Genomic DNA, 23,062 nt, shown 5'->3' on the forward strand with positions numbered 1-23,062 from the left:
ATTGCACCTAGACCTGCTTTATAATAAAAAAAAGACATGGAAATCTCTCTTTCTACAATAAGGGGACCTTTAAAATTGATTTTTTTAAAAGTATGGCAGAAAGCAACAAGAGAAGTGATATGAGCAGTAGCAGCAGGCAGGTCAGCAGCACTTGTGTCAGTAGCGTTAATGACATTTCAGCTGTGGTCGTAAAGTTATAGAATCGAATAGAACAAAACTTTATTGTCCGCCAACGTGGAAAAGTGTCTTCAGCTCATCTGGCCATTCACTGAAACATTCACACACAGAAGAACACATAACAACACAGGTAGTGTGAATTAAAAACACAATACAGTAATATATAGTAATAATAATACAGTAAAAAAACACAATACACACATTCAGCTGGCAAATTAGGTAGGTAATAAGATTAAAATTCAGTTTCTAAGAACTGAACAACCTGTGGGATAATGACTTCATATGTGCTCTACGTTCTTCTTGTGGCAGAGGCCTCCTGTAGCACCTGGCAGAGTTTAGCTTCTCAAAAGCAGGAGTGCCAAAATGACTCACAACTAATAACAGACTAGAAGTTGCACTTCAAATATTTCTAATAGTTTATTTCAAAACCTTTTTTACAGGGGCTAAACATTCAATATTTTTCAATAAGTAATAATATCTATTCTCCTATTTACAGTATATTTCAGTTTATTTATCTACGATCATTTGAAACTAACCGATATAAACTGCTACTCAGCTCACAGACGTCTCTATCTCAAAAGCCAATCGCCACCACTGCCAAATGCAAAAATGATTAATATGTCTCCTAGCTAAATACCAGGTGTTGCAAACAACTCATTAATTAATACTGTAGGTAAATCAATGCACCAGTCACAAATATAATGTACCAGTCACAGTCTCTCCCTCTGTATTGATAATTAGTAAATGTTTAAATGTTGGCTGCTCATAAATAACCTCTCCTGGAATTGACGCAATGAAAAAAAACAAACGGGGCAGTCTTTATAACAAGGTCATTATAAATGATATTTAATAATAAGTTTTGGCTTAACAGCCATTTGTTGTGATGATGGCCTCAAGCTGGCCTCTAAAAAAAAGACCATATAAGGCCGTAGGTGATGCTGAGCAGATGGTCAGGTTTAGGAGGTTTGCTTCCAAAGGAATTTGTCCCTCTGAAGCTGAGAACAAGCCTGCTCCAAGACAGAAGAAATGACCCTTGTCAGAAAGTTAAACTGTTCCTTTTACATCAAGTTATAGAAAACACTCTGTGGCTGGTGCATATGCATTTGGTTTTGCAGTTGGATTTCTCTTGTTTGAAATCTTGCAGATTGAGAAGAGTCTGCTTCAGCACAGAGGGTCGATATCTCTGTTTGGAGGAACACAGAGTTGCGTTTGAGGATTTCATTCTGCAAAGGTGCTCACACATTTGTTTGACTGATGTAACATTCAAGTCAAGATTCTGTGATGAATTCTTATTTTCCTTATTTTGTATTATTTAGACATTCGGCAGAGAGCCATCATCATCTGCCCACCGGGATGTTCCAGCTGCTCCCACTGGTGCTAGACCCCCAGTACTTTAGTGGTAGCAACATTTCATGAAGGCAGGTGGGCATGCGGGTCTTATATAATATGATACTGGACAAAAGAGTAAAGATGAGAGAGTGGCACGCTGCAGGTAGCGCTGGACTTTTTTTGAGACCACGGTAGAGAATGAGTTAAGTATTCTGATTTAGCTTCTGTTTATTTGTTAACTTAAAGGAACTGAAACCAATGCTAAACTCAGTTCATTGTTGGAAACCCAAGATCATGTTCACAGGGAGCCAGGTAATGCCTGCATCCCTTCCTCTAGTTGGCAATCAAGGCATTCAGTGTATGTTGTTGTCTATTAGTAGTTTTTCCAGACGAAAAGCCATGTGGCAAATAAATCCCCTAAATGAACAACATGACAGGTTAGCTTGGTGAGAAGTCACCTGCGGGTCTTCATCTAGCAGCTCACTGTGGCTGCTGCTCACTGCACGCTGGATTACATGCTGCATCTTTTCCTGGGACTCCCTCCTGCTTATGCAGGCAATCTGAATCAAGCACGGGGAAGGCGGACTCCGCCACTACCAATACAAACTGCTGTATGAAGAGGTAATTACTGAATGAATCTGAATGAATATTAATGAATATTAAAATATATGATAAAATAGAAGTAAACAAGTCCAAATGCGTAAACACTGACAGAAAAAGATATACTGTTTTGGAAGTACTGTGCACCGGGTCCCCGACTGTCAGAGGGTGAATTTAATATGGCTTAATCCCAACTGGTGCTTGAAAATATATGACATGACCTTTTTCTAACTGAGGCCCACCCACTTCCGACCACTGAAAGAGAAAACAGTGCAAAATATTTTATTTTGACTAAAATACACTCAGGATACAACAAGTCAAAATCATAGATCCAAACTGCAGCCCAATGCCCCTTTTTAAACTGTCTACTTTAACATTCAGTACGCCTATGTGCTCAAACATTTGAATAATTTAAAATATTGCATTACACTTCATCGAGAAAATATTCAGCCTTATAGCAATAAAACCAGGCACATCATATGGCACACCACAGCATTTCATATTTAGTACAGGCATAAACGTAGAGCAGGGACATTGGGAGATTAGAATTCCCATTAAAAGAGCATAAAACAGGTTTGTTCATTTGTCTTTTCTATTTTTCTGCATGATGTGTGACATTTACTTTGCTTTATTATCATGAAAGCCATTAACTTGCATTTATACATGGGTTTTTGCCAAAAATGTGTGTACATGTGAATTCACCACTGTTCACCACTAGTTCACCACTAATTACAAGGCTTATCAAACATTAACAAAAATACAAATAAAACAAGAAAATTAATGAAAACTAAGCAAAAACACACAATTAACAGTAAACTGAAAGCTTAACAGAATGTTACTGTACTGTAAATCGTAGTAAATATCGCATATTGTAGTCTAGAAGGATGTATATACAGTCTGTACAATTGCACTGATAAAACAACCTCCTGAGTACCTGCTGGTCATTTCAACATGACGTGATAGCCATCGGTGTTTTCATCTGCATAACAGAAAACAATCCATGAAAAGATCATTCAAAAATACCAGTAGCCAAGAATAGATACTAGATGTCTAATAGTGACTTGTGATATGGAAGGCTGACTATAAAAGTAATTACCCCTTATAGTGCTGATGATGAAGCTCATTTCCTCCCTGAAGTTCTGCACCATCTGAAACGGATAGATTGACCAGTGTAAACAGAGCTGATTTCAATTTCCCAAGTGCTGCATATCAGAATTCATCATCATTCATATAACCCAATCCTCCCTAACAACCATCCATTTACAGGGGTCATCATTTGTTCTGTTTTTTTTTGGGGGGGGGGGTTTCTTTGATGAGGATGATGATCATCGGCCTCACACAACAACACTTACGCCTCACCTGTAAACCTTGTCTGAGCAGCTATGATAGAGAAACCTCTCGTCACTGTCCACTAAGGTCACGAATATTCTCATCCAAACCTATCCAGCTACATGGAGAAGTTTGTGATTCATTTACATTCATGCAGCATCCTCCTGAAACACCCCTAGAAATGACTAGTAATTCTCTATTCCTTTTAGTGGTGGAAGAAATACTTAAATCCTTTATTAAATAAAAAATAATTATACAACAATATGAACATACTATGTTGCAAGTCCTGAATTCAAAATCTTACATAAGTAAAAGAACAGAAGTATTGTCAGCAAAATTTACTTACTGTATCAATAATGAAAAATTAAACTAAAAAGTGTAAAGTGACCCACTTCATAGAGTTATGTACAGAGTATATTATCGTATTATTATTATTATGTTCTATTTAAATCTGTATTCATTTTTGTCTGAGACTGAAGTAGCTGCAGGGAAAGACCTGTAGAAGGATTTATAGTTGTGCAGGGTTACAGCAAGTTTGTGGGGCAGGGGCATGTAGCCTCCATAGCGATCTACGTCAGCAACCGCAACGTACGACTAGAGCCTTCAGACATTTGCCCTGCATTAAAATAAGACAAGGTACTGCGTTGGTGGCGGGGTGTTGTTTACTGCACCAGAGAGACAGTGAAATGTGATCCCAGGGTCCCATTTGGTGGAACAGTCTTGCAAGAATGAGACAGCATCTTGCCGCCTGACGTCACGTCGCGCTGCAGCAAAAGTTGAACCAGTTCAACCTTTTTTGCTTTGCAAACTGGTTCGCAGCTCTTACCTGCCCTAGGCTCTCAATTAGTGCTCATTTGTAAATAGTTCAGAGGTATGAAGAGTGATTGATAGATACCTCGTCAGAGACTAAGACATGGATCCCAGTGGGTTTTTGTCTGTAGATGTGTGTAATTTGCTGTGGAGTGATGCTGTACAACATGGCAATCTTTTCAGATAGGTCCAACAGTGTCAGCTCCTCCAAGTACAGAGCATGGTAGACTGTAGGGAGGACAAAGGAGACAAGGGGGCATGCATGAAAAAACTTCAGGTGCAATTCCACGACTACATTAGATCATATTATCAATGTTCAACATGTTATTCTTTGTCAGTTTTATTGACTTTTTTCCGACTCTGATATTTTCCTGTTTGGTGACTTATTTGTAAAATGCCGATATTGAACAACTTCCACAGCGAATTATACCTGTAAAAACCCTTCTCCATAATATTCCATCATATTCCAGATATAAGAAGGGATAACACTCTTTAAAACATCAAAGCATCCAGGAAAGAGCATTCAAATATGAATGTGGTCAGAATTAATTGCATGACTCGTGCATAGATCTCCTTTCTGGACTCTAATCATACGGAAGAATATTGTCCAACCAGTCGAACTTACACACTGATCTGAAAAACATTGTAGAGTCACTCATCTCGCTTATTCTAAGCGCACATGCATACACAGTATAATATGAATTATATGATAAAGTATGTGCACTCACTGTCTCCACCCCCTGGCTTGATGGGAGGTTGATTTCTGGCCTGCTGCTGACACACATAGATGGTAAGACGGGGCTGTATACACCTGGAAAAGGCGAGTAGAGACTGTAATGCGGATACTTGAAAAATATGCATCAGTAACATGACTCAAGACGGTTTTATTTTTGTCCTCCTGTGTAACTTAACATGAAATTTCAGGACTTAAATGCAGGTATCAGGAAGTTTCTATTTTGTCTTTATCTTTTTTTTTATATAACTTTAGACTACATTGCATCAACTATACCAGTCTGCAATCTATAGGCACCAAAAAGAGACGACTTTGAAGGACATAAACATGTTTCCGGGGAAGACTGATGGGTGTTGTGTCAGCATTATAGCAGCTGCCGGCAACTTCTGCTTTCAAGATACATTTTCATCACGCCAACATTTATGACAGCAAATATCACAGTCAGTGGATTACTGATGTAAACCTACCCCAACTAAATGAGGATTTGGCACTTTAATGTAGTATGCAATATTTTTTATTTCATATTTACTGCGCTGAAGCTCAGAGCCTGAAGAACCAAAAATGTGTAACTGTCCAAATACTTACAGTCTGGACTGTATAGCTTTATACACTCACCAAGCACTTTGTTAGGAACACAATCACACCTGTTTACTTATGCAATCTTCCAATCAGCCGAACATGTGGCAGCAGTGCAAAGCATAAAATCATGCAGATACAGGTCAGGAGCCTCAGTTAATGTTCACATCAAACATCAGAATGGGGAAGAAATGTGTTCTCAGTGACTTTGACCACGGCATGATTGTTGGTGCCAGAGGGGCTGGTTTGAGTATTTCTGAAGCTGCTGATCTCTAAGATTTTCATGCACAACAGTCTCTAGAGTTTACTCAGAATGGTCCCAAAAAGGAAAAACATCCAGTGAGCAACAGTTTTGTGAATTGAATGCATAAAACATGGAATCTTGAGGCAAATGGGCTACAACAGCTGAGAACAGAAATCTGAGGCTGCAGCAGACTGTGCCCGCTGCAGCCTCAGAAATCTGAGGCTGCAGCGGGCACAGTCTGACCAAAACCGGAAAAATGAAGACTTGAAAAACACAGCCTGGTCTGATGAATCTGGAACAGGTGGTAGGGTCAGAATCTGGTGAAAACAGCATGAATCCATGAACCCAACCTGCCTCGTGTCAACAGTCCAGACTGGTGATGGTGGTGTCATGGTGAAGGGGAATATTTTCTTAGCTCACTTTGGGCCCCTTAATACCAATCAATCATGGTTTGAATGCCATGGTCTATCTTTGTATTGCAGGTGACCATGTGCATCCCTTTATGGCCACAGTTTACCATCTTCCAATGGCTACTTCCAGCATAATGATGACCAAAGCAAAAGTCGTCTCAAACTGGTTTCATGAACGTGACAATGAGTTCAGTTCAGATCTGAATCCAGTAGAAAACCATTGGGATGTGGTGGAACGGGAGATTGGCAGCAAGAATGTGCAGCTGACGAAATCTAGAGACATGATGTGATGCAACATAGGTTTTATACACAAAGTCTCTGCAAGTATTCTTTTAAGGTTGCATATAGACCCGACAACCTTCACCATTAAGGGTCTGCAAAGGACTTGCTGCTTGACTGTATGACAATAACTGACGGGGACTCAGATGAGTGTATTAACATTTTTATAAACTTAGATCATCTCTCCTCTGGATTTTTCCAGCTGGACTGAAGGAGGACAATGTTCAGAGAGGTTTTGGTATAAAATCAACCTAAAGCTATAAGAGTGAGAGGAACAAAAATAGGAATTTGAAAAGTGAGGGGTCCCCCCGACTGCCAGTGCAAATAATGCAGACTTCAAATTTGTTGAATGATGACACGCAAATTTGTGTTGTAGAATAAGTATGAATTGGAGACACTGAAAACATATTAATTGAGTCATATCCTCCAATTTCATATAAGCTTGCTCAGCCAAATGAAGCAATTAAAATAGAAGTTTTTTTTATCCTTTTATCAATTTTCCAAGAACAAAACTAGCATCAACCAACGGTAGCCACCAAGCTTCCAGTAACACCTTCAGTGCTTTGAGAGGAGTGCAGATGAATTTGGCTGTGCCCCAACCTCGTGTGACTGAGCACTAAGAAGTGTATTTTAATGTCCCACCTTCCTTTCATGGTGTTAAAGAGGCGAATGCCGTCTGCCGGGCCACATATCTGGATCAGATCATCCCTGCTCATCCTCAACAGATCAGCACCTGCAACAAGAGCAGAAAATCTGGTTCTGCTTTCTGCCCTGCTCTGTGTTGTCTGGTGATCTCATCTGATGCTGGGATAGACAAAGACATCAACAGAAACCACATCTGTCTTAGTTGCAACTCTTACAAAAGCTTTTATAGTTTAAAAGAAGGTCTGGGCCAAAAAACATTCAGTGATTTCTTCAAAAGTTCTTCCTAAGGTTTGTGCTTACTCTTTCTGACAAATGCATTCCAAAATTTGTTTCATGGATTCATGGAGTGTTTTGTGATCTTTACCCCTTTTACCTGAGAAGCTGGAGAAGAGCCTTGAGAAAGGCGAGAACCTGTGACGGTGTAGCCACTGCTGAGTGTTCTGTAGCGAGGTCGATGGCAGAAGGTGCTACATGTCAAAAAGAAGAAGAGCCCTTGAAATGAGTACAGCAGCACAGCATCCACTGTCTCCAAATAATGGCCTAAAAGGAATAAGAGAGCAACATTAACACTTTCAAACTGCACTGTTCAACGTTACTTACATCAGAGCAGCCGGGCACGAGCAGCTCCCCTTCCGGGTTTGGAGAACAGTTGCTACAGAAACGTGCACATGAGGAAGAAAGAACAGATTGGGGTGATTCGTTGAGTAATTTGATCAAAGTTCTCTGGAACACATCGGTCTTTACTGATTAAAAAAAAAAAAAAAGTCAGCTTTTAACTCTATTTATAGTGCACAGGTTGTGGAAGTTCAGGCTTTCCATGTGTTCCTGTGGTCACCTATAGAGGGAGCTATAACTACTGGTAGCATTACACAACTGGTATAGTGGTCAACTCCAGCCTTAGCTGGAGAATTTACAGATTTCACTGCCTTTGGTGTCTGAAAATTGCCAACAAAGCTACTGAAACTCAATCAAACAGTCAACGGGAGCTCTCCTTGAGATTAATCTACAGCTTTCCTCTAGAACTCTAAGAAACAAAATGAACAGGGTTGGTGCAAACCAAAATTGCCGCGCAGTGTGAATGCTGACTCACCCATCTGTGAAGCTACAGGAATTTGGTGAGCTGTGGTAAACTGGTGATGGAGTGCTGCAGCTGCTGTGGGTCGCGAGATTTAGGGCATCCGGCCAAGGGGAACACTTGACAGAGAGAAACAGAGAAAGAAAAAGGAATTTTTTTTCCCTAATTGTTCACCTCGAGTAAATATGTCTATGCACAAAGACTGCAGGAGTAACAATTCCATACTGAAATATTAAAAATGTTATTATATGTTAATGGTAAAGCTACACAGCTTCATATTTTTACATAGACAATGGATCAAATGACCAGGTGTCACGTGAAAGGCGTCCTTTCTTAGCGACCAATCCGCGGAGAATTATCCCCCAACTCTGCTCAGTACTACAGAGACTGTTAACTCTGCCCTCATCAGCCTCCTTTCCAGCAGCAGCAGGCAACTGTTTTTTATTTTATGGCTCGGTCCGAGCCACTTTGTTTATATCCCACTGGAACACTGGATTTTTTGTTCAGTACATGCACAGAACGGAGAGCTAGAGATCCGTAAGGAGATTTTCACTGTACCTGACAAAAACTGTATTGGATTAGAATCACTAAGTAGACTTTGCTGATAAGACTAAGATTTTGAATGCAGGACTTTTATTTGTAATGCAGTATTTTTGCATTGTGGTATTAGTACTTTTACTTAACATACAGTATAATGGTTTCTTGCTTCAGCTCTGATCAGGTTTGTTTTTCATCTGTTGAATAACAAACCAGATTAACACTAAAGCAGAAACTACTGAGTCACTTGATGTTCAAAGACAATAAAGTGACGCACAGAGAGCCCCAATCATTGACAAACCTCAGCAAAAAGCAAGCAGACTTTAAAAAAAATGTCTCAAAAGGGGGAAAGCAACATATTAACCTACAGTGATGTAGTACTGGTTTGAAATGTACTGTGTGCAAGGAAGCAAGGCGAGAGGAGGAAAAAATTTTGACTGGCCGGTGAAGCAAGCAAAAATATAAAGAATGATTGTGTGGGTCAATTGCTGATGAGATTAGATAAATATCCAGATAACACAAGAATGATAAAAATGAAAGCAAACAAAGGGCCATCTCAGACCAGCTCTGTCTGAAGAGAACAGCAGGCCTCACCTCTTTTAGCAGGGTGGTCTCGTGGGACGTTTGATACTTTTCTCTGTCTTGAAGGGTCTTTTTATCAATCTTTTCCTTGTCTGTCTTCAGTTTGCGATCAGCTCCTTTAGGCTGAGGACATTAGAAATGAAGTGAAATGCAAACCTGTCATCGATAAATTAAGTTACGTTTCTAAGGGACCATATTGCCTAGAGATCAGTAAAGCATGACTGTGTAAAACAAAGATGCTGATGGTGGGCAGGCAAGCAGAAAACGTGTGATGGAGAAAGCCTCATACCTTGAAGACTTTGACCTGGCAGCTGGAAGAATGGACATGCTCCATGTATTCCCCGTGTTCATTGGTGGTGAAAGTGTCAACCTGGATACGAAAGGGCACCCCCTTCTCTCCACCATGCTTCCTGGGGGTGAACTCAGTGCTGATGCAGTTGACCTTTCGAAGACAAGAGATGGAAAATGAAATGGGCAGACAAAGCAAAGACACTGACGTCCCCCCAGACATTTGACCAGAATTTATCTGTACCTGGATGAAAACAGAAGCATTCTTGAATGGATCCCAGAGGAACTCAATGGTGTTGAAGTGTAGAGGGTGTGAGCGAGGCTCCAGTACCCCCACTGACAGTGGGATATCTGCAAGTAAAAAGCCAGTCTGTCAGTCTACCTTTGCTTTAAAGGCCCTGAAAACAGGTTCTAATTGAGTTCATTTATTTCACTTCTCTTTGGACTGTATTGTCTGTGCTGTTTTGTCTGTCAGGTTGGCAGAGCTTAGTTGGAAAAAGGTGACACACACTTCCATGCACCCACTAGAATTTGGAAGAATTTGAATCACAATGCGATGACAGTTGTGAGGTTGTTTGCACCCACAGGTTTTTATTAGCCATGCCTGCAGTGGGGCTCCATGGATGGCTATGTTGGTCTGTAGGTCGCTCATCAGAGCATTAGTTTAGTCATCAAAATTGATACAAATAACCAGCCATCCCGTACAGCTTATTGGATAAACGATAATTAGACATCCACGATAAACAAAAGTATCAGCTGAAGTCTCAATGGAGATATCAGTTATCTTTGATCTTTTATGAATCATAGGTCATATATTGGTACAGTCAGTTCACCTATATCCAGGATTCGGTCCCCAGGTCTGTTCCACCTCCATCCCTCCAGCTGCTGGTGCTCCATGTACTGCAGTCGACGGTCATGAAACACCACGCGCACAATGCTCTGTGAATAGGTAGGATGAGGGATTAGGCCAGAGTAACAAATCCAGCTTGTGTCGGGCAGCTCGCACAGAGCCAAACAGCCGGACTGTTGGGCAAAGTGCAAAAAGGCTCCCCTCGTTTATTCATGAAAACACACTGAGGCAGTTTCATTAGGCAAAGGTAGGGAGGTGGAAATTCAGAGCGAATTTCATCACCATTCCTACCCATCACACAGTACACATATTTAAAAAGCACATCCACAAATACCCCATGAGTTAAATGAACTGTCACTGAGCTAGTACATCTGACACCTGTGAGAAGTAGAACGGACAGGGATTTTTTTCACCTGAATATCAGGGCTCCCACAATCACCTGGACAACAAATTTAAAGATCCCATGAAATGGACCCTTGAACTTCCCGGAAAATTGCTAGTTGCTGGAAAACAGTGCCTCATCAGTGGTGACCTCATTTTGCGCTAGTGGATGTAACTGAGAACTCTAGGTGATAAATTCATCACATTTTCAACAATTGTGGCTTCTCGACTGAGACCTCATGATCCTGTCAGGTTGACGAAAAATGCTGAAAACAAAAAGTACTTTTAAGGCCATCTATTAATTTTCCAGTGCATATAAGATTTGTATCCACTAAGGTCACAAATTTGGTGGTAAACATAATTTTCAAGGCATGTGGGAACCCTGATAAAAGACAGCTAATGTTTTAATTCTGCAAACTGCATCGGTTGCAGCATAAATAGTTTTTGTTACTAGCTTATTAAGGCACTTTATCTTATATATTCACAATATTATATATGTATATATATATATATATATATATATATGAAATATTTTATCTTGTCAAAAAAATCTAACAAAAAATAAATAATATTGTTCCTGGCCTATAATTTGGGATTGTATCAAAGCGGCCCTCCTCCATTACTCACTCATCACTACTACTCAGCCTGTGAAAACAGTTGTATAATGTCTCCTGGGGCTTTGAAAGGAGCTTTCTTACATTTAATAAAATAAACTTGATGATGTCATCAGGGTGGTGATGATGTTATCAGGGTTATCCTGGACTGAGTTTGAGACCCACATTTTTTAAAGGAAAGCCTGTGTTATTAACTGGAGGTGTGGGGTTTGAAAGTTGTGGTGTTTAGGCAGCAGTGAGGCTCTAATAAAAGACACTATCCAGTGGTATTATGGAAAATGTTGGATTCTGTGTTTCTGGAGTGAGACCCATTCTTGGGGCCTAATGTCAGGAGATTCCGCCGGCTACTGCTATAACTTTGAGCATTCATTTTTAAATTTGTCTTTTGTGAGTCCCCTCATTTTATGGAAGCGCAACACTAAATGTCTGGGGTGCCTCTTTAACAGCAACCTTTATAAATCCCGCTAGAACATGTCAAAAATCAACAAATTAACAACCTGTAAAAACCATGGGAATATTTATGGAGGGGAGGGAGGCTCATGCATAACTGGATCCGGCACATCATTTGTTTGTATAGATGCCACCTGTCCCATTCTTGTGTTTCTTGGATGCTGAAGCTAACAATACATTCTCAAGCAATGGTAGCCTGACGACAGAGACATGTCAAGTGGATGCACTCATACAGAAATGAAATAAAATGACCTCTCCTTACTCTTAAGTGAGTGTGTTGACAAATGTCTCTGCAATAAATGGAGTTACTTTGGACTTGCATCTGAAATTGAATCAGTTGGTGGCACTTTTGTTTGCCACAACAACCTGTATGATGAAAATGAAAGTGGTATGATAGAAATGATGAGCTGTTAATGGGTTTATTCAGAAAGCAATGGCATCAGGAATATACCACTTTAAAAAAAAAAAAATTAAACTAAACAAACAAACATAACGTTTCCAGAGATAATGTAAGAATATAGATGCCACGTCTTTACAAAAAAAAATTCCAGACGTGAAGACAAATACAGAGTAGCATGTTCAGATGAACCATAGAGAACGTGTGTATGCTGGAAATGTGAGGGTAAGGTGAGTTGTGTGTTTTTAAGGGGCTTAGGTAAAGTTTAGGAAGGAGGAGAGGTAAGATTGGGTGACAGTACCAAGCTCTCCAAGGTCGACACCCCACCCCTGAAGTGGAAGGGAGGGTTGAGGGACCTGTGACAAACCAGGAAATGGATACATGAAAACAGATACAAGAAGAAAGAGGAAGAGGTCACATGAAAGTCAAAAAACAGACAAACACAATACCTTACACCTACCTTTACATATTTGCTGCTTATATCTGTATACTCCACTAGTTTTCTGTTAAGCATACGGATTTCGTAGGACTGACCTACATTTTAAAACATTAAAAAAAAAACCTGATTAAAATTGAAAAATGGGAAATCAGTCAATCAGAAAAGAGGGGCAGTGGAGATAGAAACTGAATCAAATTAGAAACCTTTTAAGCCAGATATCAAGGCCAGCCACTAGGAAACTTTTATATATCTCCATCCTGATCAAATATAATACATTAAGTTTAATATCACAAGAATAGCCAATGAGGGACACTATAAGACTATCTATCAGTGCTTTTTCAGTATAGTAATAAAACTTAGCTTGGAAAAACAAAAATGGCAGTTAGCTTCTAATCAATACATGCCATCTTTACACGGCAGTCTAATTGTTGGCTAAAAGTTGCATGTTACAGCAAGCTCACGTTCATTGTGTTTACTCAAAACAAATTACTTTAGAGCAGACAAGCAGGGCAAACTTGTAGAAACATAAAGGTAATTAAAGCACGAATAAAAATAAAAAAAATGTCACTGAGAAACAATCAGAAGGTTCCAGTGGTTGACAATGATGCAAAGTAAAAAAAGGAAATTACAAACTGGAAAGGAGAAGAGACATTAGAAGATGAGAGTCAGACAAATTAGCAGACACGTAGGAGCTCATGTTGCACGGAGACATCAATGATGGATAGCTTCTGATTTTATATTATTATAATGCCGTTCAAATCTTAATACTGGTACTTACCACTTTCTGTAATTTAGTAATCAAAAGGCTCGGAGGCTTACTGTATGTATTTAATTAACTATACAGTATATCCCATTCATATAGTCCAGGGCAGCCTACTATATATCACTATCAACAACATCACTACGACACAGAAACCTAACGAAGCAAAAAAAGACCACAATAACTTCAGGGTTGTTTTTTTTTTTTTTACCTAATGGTGAAATGTATCCACTTCTAAATAATAAGTCAACATTTAAATACCACAGAATTATAGTATTGAAATACTTTACTTTGAAATCCATCTGTCTGAATGTATGTGGTTTGAATATTATTAATTCAAAAATAAGATTTGAAGGTTTTTATGGGTTCACAAATTCAAATACAAAAATTGAAGCATCCAGCATCCATCATCTATGTATTTATGTATATTATATTTATGTATTTATGTATATATATATATATATATATATATATATATATATATATATATATATATATATGTATGTATGTTGTCAGATTAAAAAAAGTCTGTTTACTTTATATGATTAGTTAAATTCAGACACTACCAAGGAAAACCAGTCAAGCCTGAGAAGAATCGATCAGACCTCTGTCCTGTCAGTCACATGATCCCAGAAAGAAAAGTTTAAATGAGTGACTGGAAACCTCAGACACTGGAATTTTCTGAATTTTTTGCACTCGGAAAAAAAAAAATGTTTTGGAATTGCACCATTTGGGACAACCTTTAAAGAGGGGAACTCACGCCACATAAATCCAGATAGATGGCTTTCAAATTAAAATATTTCAGTGCTTTACATTGAAATTTTAGTATTAAGCATATTTAAATATCAAGTATCTAGTGGGAGTTAAATTTAAGCTGCAATGGTTTGTTGATCAGTCTATTTGTCAAGCAACAGAAAATCAATTGGCGATTATTTTAATAATCAATTATCAAGTAAAATAGAAATAAATAAAAATAAATAATGACCTAAACCTTCTCTGGTTCCAGTCTCTCAAACGTGGTGATTTCCTCTTTTTTGTCGTCATATATGACATTAAATTGAATATCTTAGGGTTTAGGCTGTTAGTCGGACAAAACAAGTCATTTTTTTCACAATGTTTTAATCTTATAGACTAAACAATTAAACAGCAGATGAATCGATAACAAAAACAAAATTCCAGCTCCAATTAAATTTCACTATTAAGTTTACAGTTGCTTAAAATAATTATAATTATTCTGGCCTTTCTTTGCTTCCATAGATCCAGACAAATTATAGTTGATGGCCTGATGTTATCGAAACATAGCAAAGGGAATCTATGCAGGTAAGTTAAATTGGGTTCCCTTCTTCTCTTGTAGAATAAAGCTCATCTGGCAAATAAACCTTTTTGTGCAAAGGTGTGTAAATTAGTTGCAGGGTCCCAAACTGCAGGGACATACATTTAAATCAGTTTAAGTGAACATGGTTTAATTTACCAAGATCTAGCCTAATCTTGAGTCCTAATGTATCAGAAATCCCACAACAGCAGTCCTTAAACTAACCCTGCAGCTGCGGGGATTACACGTGACAAAATGAGCTCCAGTCCTTTTAGTCAACGTGGACAGATAGCTACCTTGGTTGAGATAAGTGAGAGTCTCCTCCTGCTGTTTCACAGCCGGCGAGGTGGCTGCATACAGAACGTACTGGAATGGGGTCCTCTTGACACCATTTTCAGCCATTAGCCTGGCTTCTTCGTTTTTCAAGAAAGGTGCCAAGGCCTCTCTGAAAGAGACCAGAAGGAAAGAGGAAGGGCTGAGCATGGAGATGAGAAAGGTGATTTTCTTTTATATCAAATCAATTTAATCATAGGAACAAAGACGCAAAAGTTCAACGCTGCAAAACAATGTTTGACATCTAGCACAATTCATGTGTATTAATTTGAAAAAAGAGAGAAAAAAGTAGTCCATAGGAGCTGTAGTTGTAGTCTAAATGTGGATTTTGAATGAACCATTGAAGTGCAATTTAAAATTTGAATTTCACATGGCAGGATAATAAAAGACATGTAATCTTGGAGGCAGACTACTGAAAATGTGCACATTTTAAAAATAAATTTTAAGCCCTACGAGCATTTCCAATTCTCTCCATATATTATTCTACAAGTGCATGTCACTGCTTTGCACTGACACTTTGACCTAACCTGTTGCAGTGCCCCAAATCCCCAAGTTTCCGAAGCCTCTCAACATTGGCTGTGCTTTACCTAATGTAACTAGCAGAGTGCTGGTGGTAGGACTCAGGCTGGGAATGGCAGAACAGCATATTTTCCAGTGCAATGTCTTCTTGTATCCCAGGACCACAGGGAAGACGTGGAGACAGACGGAGCTTGCTTTGCGCCTGCTGGCTTCCTCAGATTTTGGCTGAGAGAGGTTTGCAGCCAAACCTCATAGCTTGCCTCTTATACTGTCCGGTGATCATCAGCGTTGCCATTTGCATACCTTGGATAACCTCTGAGAGGTGGAGTGTACAGACACACCTCCCTCAACCAATGTCTAGCTGGGTTGATGCATTAATAGCAGCTTCACTTGAACGGTTGTTGACACTGCCAACGGTATGGCCCTAAAGCTAGACTTTAAACTCACTTAGCGTAATGATGTTCGGAGATAAATTTTGGAAAACAAACATGGTTTTAGGGAACAAAGAGAAGGACGACTAGGTTTCAGATGAACAGCAATAAACTTAATTATCTTGTGTGATTACAAGTCAAGTAGGAAGATCAAGGCTGCATTCATTTAGCAGTAGTTTTACCCTTTATGGCAGCTAATATCACACCAACAAGTAATACTAATTATAATAGTTACAGAAGAAACTACTGTGGATACTAAAGGAAACACACCAGGAGCAAAATCTTCCTTTAAACCAAACAGTTTAATCTCAAAACTCATGTTTGAATTGAATTAAACGTGTGCGAGCAAAGAGCCTGAGAACAGCAGGGTGAGTGCTAGCCCCTGCTGGCCTGTCACTTCAAAGCTCCTCAAAAGGACCAGAGAGTAGGAGCAGGTCGTTTCAAAGTGTGCTCAGGTTAATGTTTACACAGAGCGGCTAAGCACACCTCAGCGCTTGGATGCATGTGCTCGTAAATAGATGGACAACTGGGCAATACTGCTGCCAGTACCCCTGTGGAAGTCAAGGTTCAACCTGAGAGGGAAGAAAAATGGAGAAGACATACAAGCTTTAACTTGCTGTTTAAATCTTACACAAGATTAAGTAACTTGTTAGAAATTGTGAAATCAGGGATGAATAACCAGAAAACATCCAGATCAGCTCTGAGTCTGTTTATTTCTAGAGCAAACAGTTTCTTTACATTGTTGCAAATCTATCACAGGTGGATTTTAACAAAAAAACAAAAAAACAAAAAAAAAAACCCTTCTGTACAGTTTATCATGAGAGAATAAAATAAAATAAGATAAAATAAAATAAAATATATAAATACAGGTATGAATATTACATGACCGATCGAGACAAAAGAAAGACAGTGTACTGCAGAACATGCATAGTGAACAGTTTGCAAGGAATAGCATCTTGTCTGTTTCTGGGACCAGCAATGTGATAAGAGATGCTAGTGACTGGTGGTTTGGTGTCTGGTGAACTTTCCCCTTTTGCCAACTACAGATTTGCTTAACTGGGAGAATCCCCATTAAAAACAAAACCCAGCTGATTAATGGTCTTAAACTGTTGCAGGGATTTGGGTGAAAGTCAGGCAGAGCGCAGAGGAATATTACAGATTGAGCAGGGCGGCATGTCGTTGAAATTATTTTCAGTACCAATACTTAAAAAGTAAATTATAACATATGCAAATTCTGTACATTCATTTACTTAAATACTTAAATAAGCAGAATTGGCCCCTTGTCAGTGGATTCCCTGAACGAAAACACCACTTAACTGAAACATTAACAGCCAAACTGGCCATCCAAGGACTCAAGATGTCCCCAGGTGAAATCAGGAATACTTTTATTTCCTCATCATCATTATCAACATAATGATAATAATAATAATAATAATTATGGGAGTAAATTTGCTAGAAGTTAGCAAATGAGATAACAGAATTTAAAAAAGCAGTATGAGTCTGATCCTTTCCTACAGTAGATTAACTGTACCATGACAAACCAAACCATGTCCAAGAATAAAAATCTGAACGAATGGGGAAACTCTTCCATTCAGGGATCCATGTAGTGTCTCATAGCAGGAATCCAACATTTTAAAGCTTTTTGATACCCTGCCTGAGTACTTCTACCAACTTAACTACACCAAACACATGGTTTTGGTCATGTTGTTGCTCCATTTTGTACCTTTTACATATGAGCATGGCTAATGTGACTACCTCCTCTGAAACATTAGATCAGAGATGAGTAATCTAATGATGTTTCAAGTGCACTTTGACAGCCAAAAACCTGGGCCCTCCAAAACAGCACAAAGTTGACAGGTGCTGCAGATTACATGCAAGCTATTTGGTAACATGCAAAAACGTTGGTCAACCTGTTCACTTTTTTTTCGACATTATGTAAAATTTTGCAAAGCAGTGGTCAAAAACTGTATGTACAAAATACCTTTAATTGTGGATTTAGGGTTATTGCAGAAGCTGTGGTTACATGAAGGGGAACTGAAGGAGATCAGAGGGAACAACTAATACTGTATTTGCTTCATCATCAAAATCGCCACAAGGGTCTGTTTTCCTGCAGATTCACATTTTTTGAGAGCCAAGAGTTACAGTGCTGTCCATGCCATTCACTCTCCCAGCCAAGTCCTAGCCAACAACATTAGCGTGTGTAAAGTGAATAAGGCCTGGTAATGTCTTTTTCACCGTCTCGGATCACTGGTCTCTCTCCCAACTCCAAACAGGGAAAACATCTGTAGTATTTACAAAGGACTTCCTCTTCAGACGGAGTCACTCAGCGTAGATTTGGATGCCACAAATGGCAACAAATGGCATCTTCCGTTTGTGAAAGCATGATAAACAAAAAGCTCTGTTTTTGCACTTAATGCAGAAAGTTCAGTGTGAAAATACAGACAACACAACTTTTCCTGGACTAAACTTCTACTCTGTCTGCCGACTGTGACTTTCACGACAAATTCAGCCATCTTCAATTGTGCAGTTTAACAGCAATTTCATCTTCTGTACCTCAAAATAAAGATATGCACAAAATTTGAAGGATTGTCAGTTCTGTAGCTGAAAAGTTGTCTTTTAGCAACTTGGTACCTTGTGCATCAATTTTGTGAAAAGGGGATTCAATTTATTAAGTGACCCTTAATTACAAATGAGCATTAAAAAAAAAGACTAAAATCGACGCATAGGCCTCTATTAGCCCTGATCTCGATCCATAAACTTAAAACAATAACTACATATGCTCATACAGTACTTTCTTTTTTTGTCTAATTATGCCCTTGCACATTTTGTCTTTCTTGCAATATTTTGTTTTTATGCTCCCAAACCAGTATTCATCCCAAAACCTATAGGCTTATTACCATCATTGGGCCAGCCAAATGACACTTCATTACAAATTGTTGATTTGACAGAAATTTCACTTGTACATTTCTCTACTTTGATGTGAATAATTAATAGTTTTATGTATGAACTCCTTGTGCTACCAAATCTGAGGGCTCGAGGAGAAACGGGATTCCATTGACAAAAGGTGGTGTAGAGGAAGAACCATGGAGGAAGAGAAATTGCATTTCCTAAATCCAAAAACTCCAAACATGTTGATTCCCTCCCCACCAGTCTAAAATCAATCCACAGTTACATTCAAAAGTTTTGAGAGCAGGGGTGGGGAGGACGAAGGAACTACATGACAAATAGGTTGACAACATCCCCCCGAAACAGGAGAAAAGCGCAGTGGAGCTTGCGTTACGATGAGGAGGAGGGGAAGCTCAGAGACGGAAAAGGCTGAAAGAAGCAAGGCTATGCCCTGGAAATCCTAGAACGCCGTTTCCAAAAGAAAACTCGTTCCATTAACTGTGAGAGGAGACGTCCGAGGAACTGCTGCTATTGCTGTTGGTCGTTTGGGCCCGCTTGATGTACAGGTTCAGTAACTTCATCTGCAAACAAGCAAAGACAAGCGATATTAATGTTTACCCCAGCACAATGTAATTTTGTCTGCTGAGGTGCAATATCCACACTTGGTATCCTTTTCAGGTCTGGATATAGTTATGTTCTTTAAGAAACCGTCATTCTGAGGAAGCGAGACTTCCTGATCATGTTGTGTTAAAATGGGCAATGCGGAGCTAAAAATTCACTTTGTCGTGTACGCCGGTGGTACCCAAACATTTTGGCTAGCGCAAACAGTTCGACCATGTAGTGAAGTTCTCCTTTTTGAGTTAAAGAGCTTTTGGACTCCTGAAGAGGTTATATTATTTAGTATTTCACCATAAGCAGCAAAGATTAGTGTTGATGTCAGAAAAAATAAACATAATTTTGCAAAATCTCTATACAATATCGATCAAAAAGGGTTGACTAAAATTAAGTTTAATATAAGAAATATAAGGAAATCTCTCTATATTTTAATTGATAAAAAAGATGAGACAAAATTACACAGTGTTTTTTAAACACTGACGTAATCTAAACATCCTTTTTCGAATGGTTGTGCTGCACGCCTGAATCATCTTAGCTAAAATGTCCAGAGTTTTAGTCGACCAAAAATGGACTAAAATAAAAGGATGAGGTTGACTAAATATCTCTCAAACTAACATGGACTTTTTTTTTTTTTTATCTAAGGACTAAAACTAAATCTAAAAATAGCTGAGAAAATGAACACATTTTGGTTATGATAGACATATGCAACTGTTGATGAGGGTTTGCATATAGATGGTGTGAACCTTTGATGCAGATTAAGCACTGACATGTTATTTCCACACGAGTATAACCACCTGTCTAACTTTACAGGATCTGTTCGAAGGTTTTAATCCGTGACAAAGCTTCAATCAAGGCAACAGTGGAATAATTTGAGATCATCAGCAACAAGGTACCAATTGTGAAAAGGAATACATGGCTCAAAGTTATGGTGTGCTGAAAAGACAGTAAGAGTTACAGTGTGTTACAGTAACAGTTGAGTGCTAAAAAAAGAATGAAAATGGATAAGGACAACTGAACCTATTTACTTTACGGAGGCTCCGAATTGACCGAGTTGACCCAGTGTGGCAGCCATTACAGAAGCTGATTGCTTTCACCAAATGCTGAGGAAATATACGCCCTTATATCACTAGAATGGAAAATATAGACTTGTCCCTTATGAAAGGAAAGAAGATACTGTAATGTCGTACAGTTCTTTGCCCAAATGATGATGAACTAACGGCTTATCTCTTCATTACATGCTCTCAAACACAATGTTGATTTTAATCACGTGCAGAAGAGGTCAAAGGGAAAACCTAAAATTTAAATCCCTATGTCATTCAATCAAAACATGTCTCTCATTGATATCGGCAATGCTGCTTTGGTATGTTTTTGTAATTCTTTGATGTATGCTAAGGATGAATAAGCATTAAATACAAAAACCCGACTGCTGCAGGATTTCATGGCCTAGTGTACGTTCAGTTGGATACTCTTGAATGTGCACTTTCATAACTCCTTATCAATTTGCCTTTTATATCCGATCTAGACAACTCGGGAACGCGACAGTGCTCAGAGGTGGAGGGTGGGAGTGATTAGGGGACAGTCCCTTCATTCAGGTGAACCTGTCCGTTAGACCTCAAGCATTACATAACCCAAGGACACATGTTGAAGTGAAAAGTAGGGCAAATATGACCCTGTGCTTTATAATTGGACAACTGGTTAGAACCAGCTGAGAAATAACAACATGGGAAGATGATAAGGCTCTGGTGTGTGTGTGTGTGTGTGTGTGTGTGTGTGTGTGTGTGTGTGTGTAAGAGAATGTGTGCACGCAAGTCAGTACCTTGCTGCCTGTGAGTTGTGCCAGGTGGGGTTTGAGCTCCTCGCCAATCACAGAGTAGATAGCCACCAGACAGAACACGCTGGCCTTGCGAACGCTGCTCTCTGTGTTGTCATAGCCCTGCAGAGAGAAGAGACAGCATCAGGCACCACGCGCACATGCACACACACATACATACACACACACGAGGGGTCAGCAGGAACGTGGGAGGAGTCGCAAAAAGTGCAGAGTACACGCAAACATTTCCAGGGACAAATAAGGCAAATAATTCCCAGTGTCCAAATATGAATATTGTCCAAATATGCCTTTCTGTAGCTGACAAGTATGTTTCTCCTCTTTCTGTCCCCAAAAACCCCTGCTTTCGTGTTATTTCAGCTGTTTAAATAAGGAAAAGCATTTAACACTCTTGTCTAGCAAACAATGTTTATTCCATTTTTCTTAGAAGTGCATTTTTGTTTATCCTTCCTATGAGTTTGATCAAATTTTGAGGCTGGTCTCTAGTCAGAACTAATGAAAGGAAACAATTTCAGGTTTTCTGAGCAACCGACAGAATCTAATCTAATCCATAAAACAATACAAATCTATATATTTCTTTGAAACCTTGTTTAAAAACTTGCTGTGTCTGAACTGAAAGCTTGTGTCTTGTTTTAGACCTGTAGGAGTCCAGGGATTATGTCGGGCAGCAGCTGTAGTAGCGAGTCCTTGGCAATGCGTTCAATGACTTTGGTTTGCATCTTGATGGCAGCCAGGTTTATGGGGTAGTCGGCTGTCTGCACAATAGGGCACAGCACCTTGATGCACTGCTCCGGGTGGATGGAACCGGCCAGGGTGGACGCCGCCTCCTCAGCTGCACGCACCACCTGAAAGCACACAAACACATACACATTAAGATTAATCATATAATGTGGGAAAACAAGAACGAAATATTGTAGTTGTGTCACTCAGAGAATGGAACAGTGGATGACATATATTGTCTTGTTGGGATTAACAAATTGGCATTTTACATCAAGATGAGTCCTTGTACAAACCTCTTAATGGACTTTGACATCTAAAGCAATTTCTTTACTGGAAAAAATAGTTAAACACTCAATACATATTTTATATTACATATTGACAATTATACACAGTTAAGGACATAACAGTACCCTAACAAAGAAATATCTTTTTAGATCAAGAGGTCCTTATTTGGCCAAGATGGAGCTGCACACCTGCAGAGGAGTCTTTCGGGGCTCTCCCACACTAAGAAATCAACAATTTGGTTATGATGAACAACTGAACCCTTGGAAAAACAATTTTGTATTCTAAATGTTGTATTTTTGATGGATTACTTTAATTTGATGTCTGCTTTTGAGCACAGATTCTTTATCCACAACTGTGGATTATTATTAATCTGGAAGTTTCATCAAAGGGTAGTCTCAGTATTTATTTTGTGAATTTTATGTTTAATTTGTTATTAACATTTGATCTTCGTTTACCTGCTGTTCACCCCACTGCACAACTGACTGTCCTGGTAAAAGAAACTCTCTCTAAGTAACCCTGAGTAACCCCTCGGGTTTCTCCTCTATGTCCCTGAGCTAAGGGTCAAAGGTTGGGTCTATCATTTTCAGCTACTGTTATTGCTTTCATACTGATACAAGATTGTAAAGTC

The 23,062-nt window shown here is 39.1% G+C and overlaps 2 protein-coding genes and 1 long non-coding RNA gene across 26 annotated transcripts in view; 1 reads left to right on the forward strand and 2 right to left on the reverse strand.

Annotated features, from left to right (window-relative positions):
- Positions 1 to 2,394: 2,394 nt before the first annotated feature.
- On the reverse strand, positions 2,395 to 16,377 carry tfcp2l1 (transcription factor CP2-like 1). 10 transcript variants are annotated; one of them, XM_040147995.1, is made up of 16 exons: positions 15,738 to 16,377; positions 15,114 to 15,262; positions 12,767 to 12,840; positions 12,608 to 12,662; positions 12,172 to 12,275; positions 10,448 to 10,553; positions 9,859 to 9,965; positions 9,616 to 9,768; positions 9,339 to 9,449; positions 8,223 to 8,326; positions 7,733 to 7,784; positions 7,506 to 7,599; positions 7,130 to 7,220; positions 4,974 to 5,056; positions 4,331 to 4,473; positions 3,092 to 3,254 (listed from the first exon to the last, which is right to left on the reverse strand). In XM_040147995.1, exons 1-16 carry the CDS (start codon positions 15,794 to 15,796, stop codon positions 3,120 to 3,122), a joined length of 1,620 nt encoding a protein of 539 aa, XP_040003929.1. In that variant the 5' UTR covers positions 15,797 to 16,377; the 3' UTR covers positions 3,092 to 3,119. The 10 variants fall into 10 exon arrangements, 9 of the variants coding, with proteins under 9 accessions (XP_040003932.1, XP_040003930.1, XP_040003929.1 ...); XM_040147998.1 differs by lacking the exons at positions 12,172 to 12,275; positions 12,608 to 12,662 and adding an exon at positions 2,395 to 3,085 and having other exon boundaries at positions 3,203 to 3,254; XM_040147996.1 differs by lacking the exon at positions 12,172 to 12,275 and adding an exon at positions 2,395 to 3,085 and having other exon boundaries at positions 3,203 to 3,254; positions 12,608 to 12,840.
- On the forward strand, positions 15,144 to 22,165 carry LOC120801260. The gene is made up of 3 exons (XR_005709078.1): positions 15,144 to 15,313; positions 20,412 to 20,490; positions 22,066 to 22,165. It is a non-coding gene; the product is annotated as an uncharacterized LOC120801260 (long non-coding RNA).
- Positions 16,830 to 23,062, reverse strand: part of clasp1a (cytoplasmic linker associated protein 1a) — a 105,246-nt gene continuing 99,013 nt past the window's right edge. For 11 of the 15 annotated variants that reach the window (XM_040147985.1, XM_040147986.1, XM_040147991.1 and 8 more), the window contains 3 exons: positions 22,068 to 22,274; positions 21,418 to 21,534; positions 16,831 to 19,567 (listed from right to left, as the gene is read on the reverse strand). In XM_040147985.1, the coding sequence (XP_040003919.1) occupies positions 19,481 to 19,567; positions 21,418 to 21,534; positions 22,068 to 22,274 (411 nt within the window). In that variant the 3' untranslated portion in view covers positions 16,831 to 19,480. Of the gene's footprint in view, positions 19,568 to 21,417; positions 21,535 to 22,067; positions 22,275 to 23,062 lie in introns of all 15 variants that reach the window. The other 4 variants (XM_040147980.1, XM_040147979.1, XM_040147978.1 and 1 more) reach the window with 2 other exon arrangements.

The sequence above is a fragment of the Xiphias gladius genome, chromosome 16 (genome assembly GCF_016859285.1).
Source record: "Xiphias gladius isolate SHS-SW01 ecotype Sanya breed wild chromosome 16, ASM1685928v1, whole genome shotgun sequence".
Taxonomy (NCBI): Eukaryota; Metazoa; Chordata; class Actinopteri; order Istiophoriformes; family Xiphiidae; genus Xiphias; species Xiphias gladius.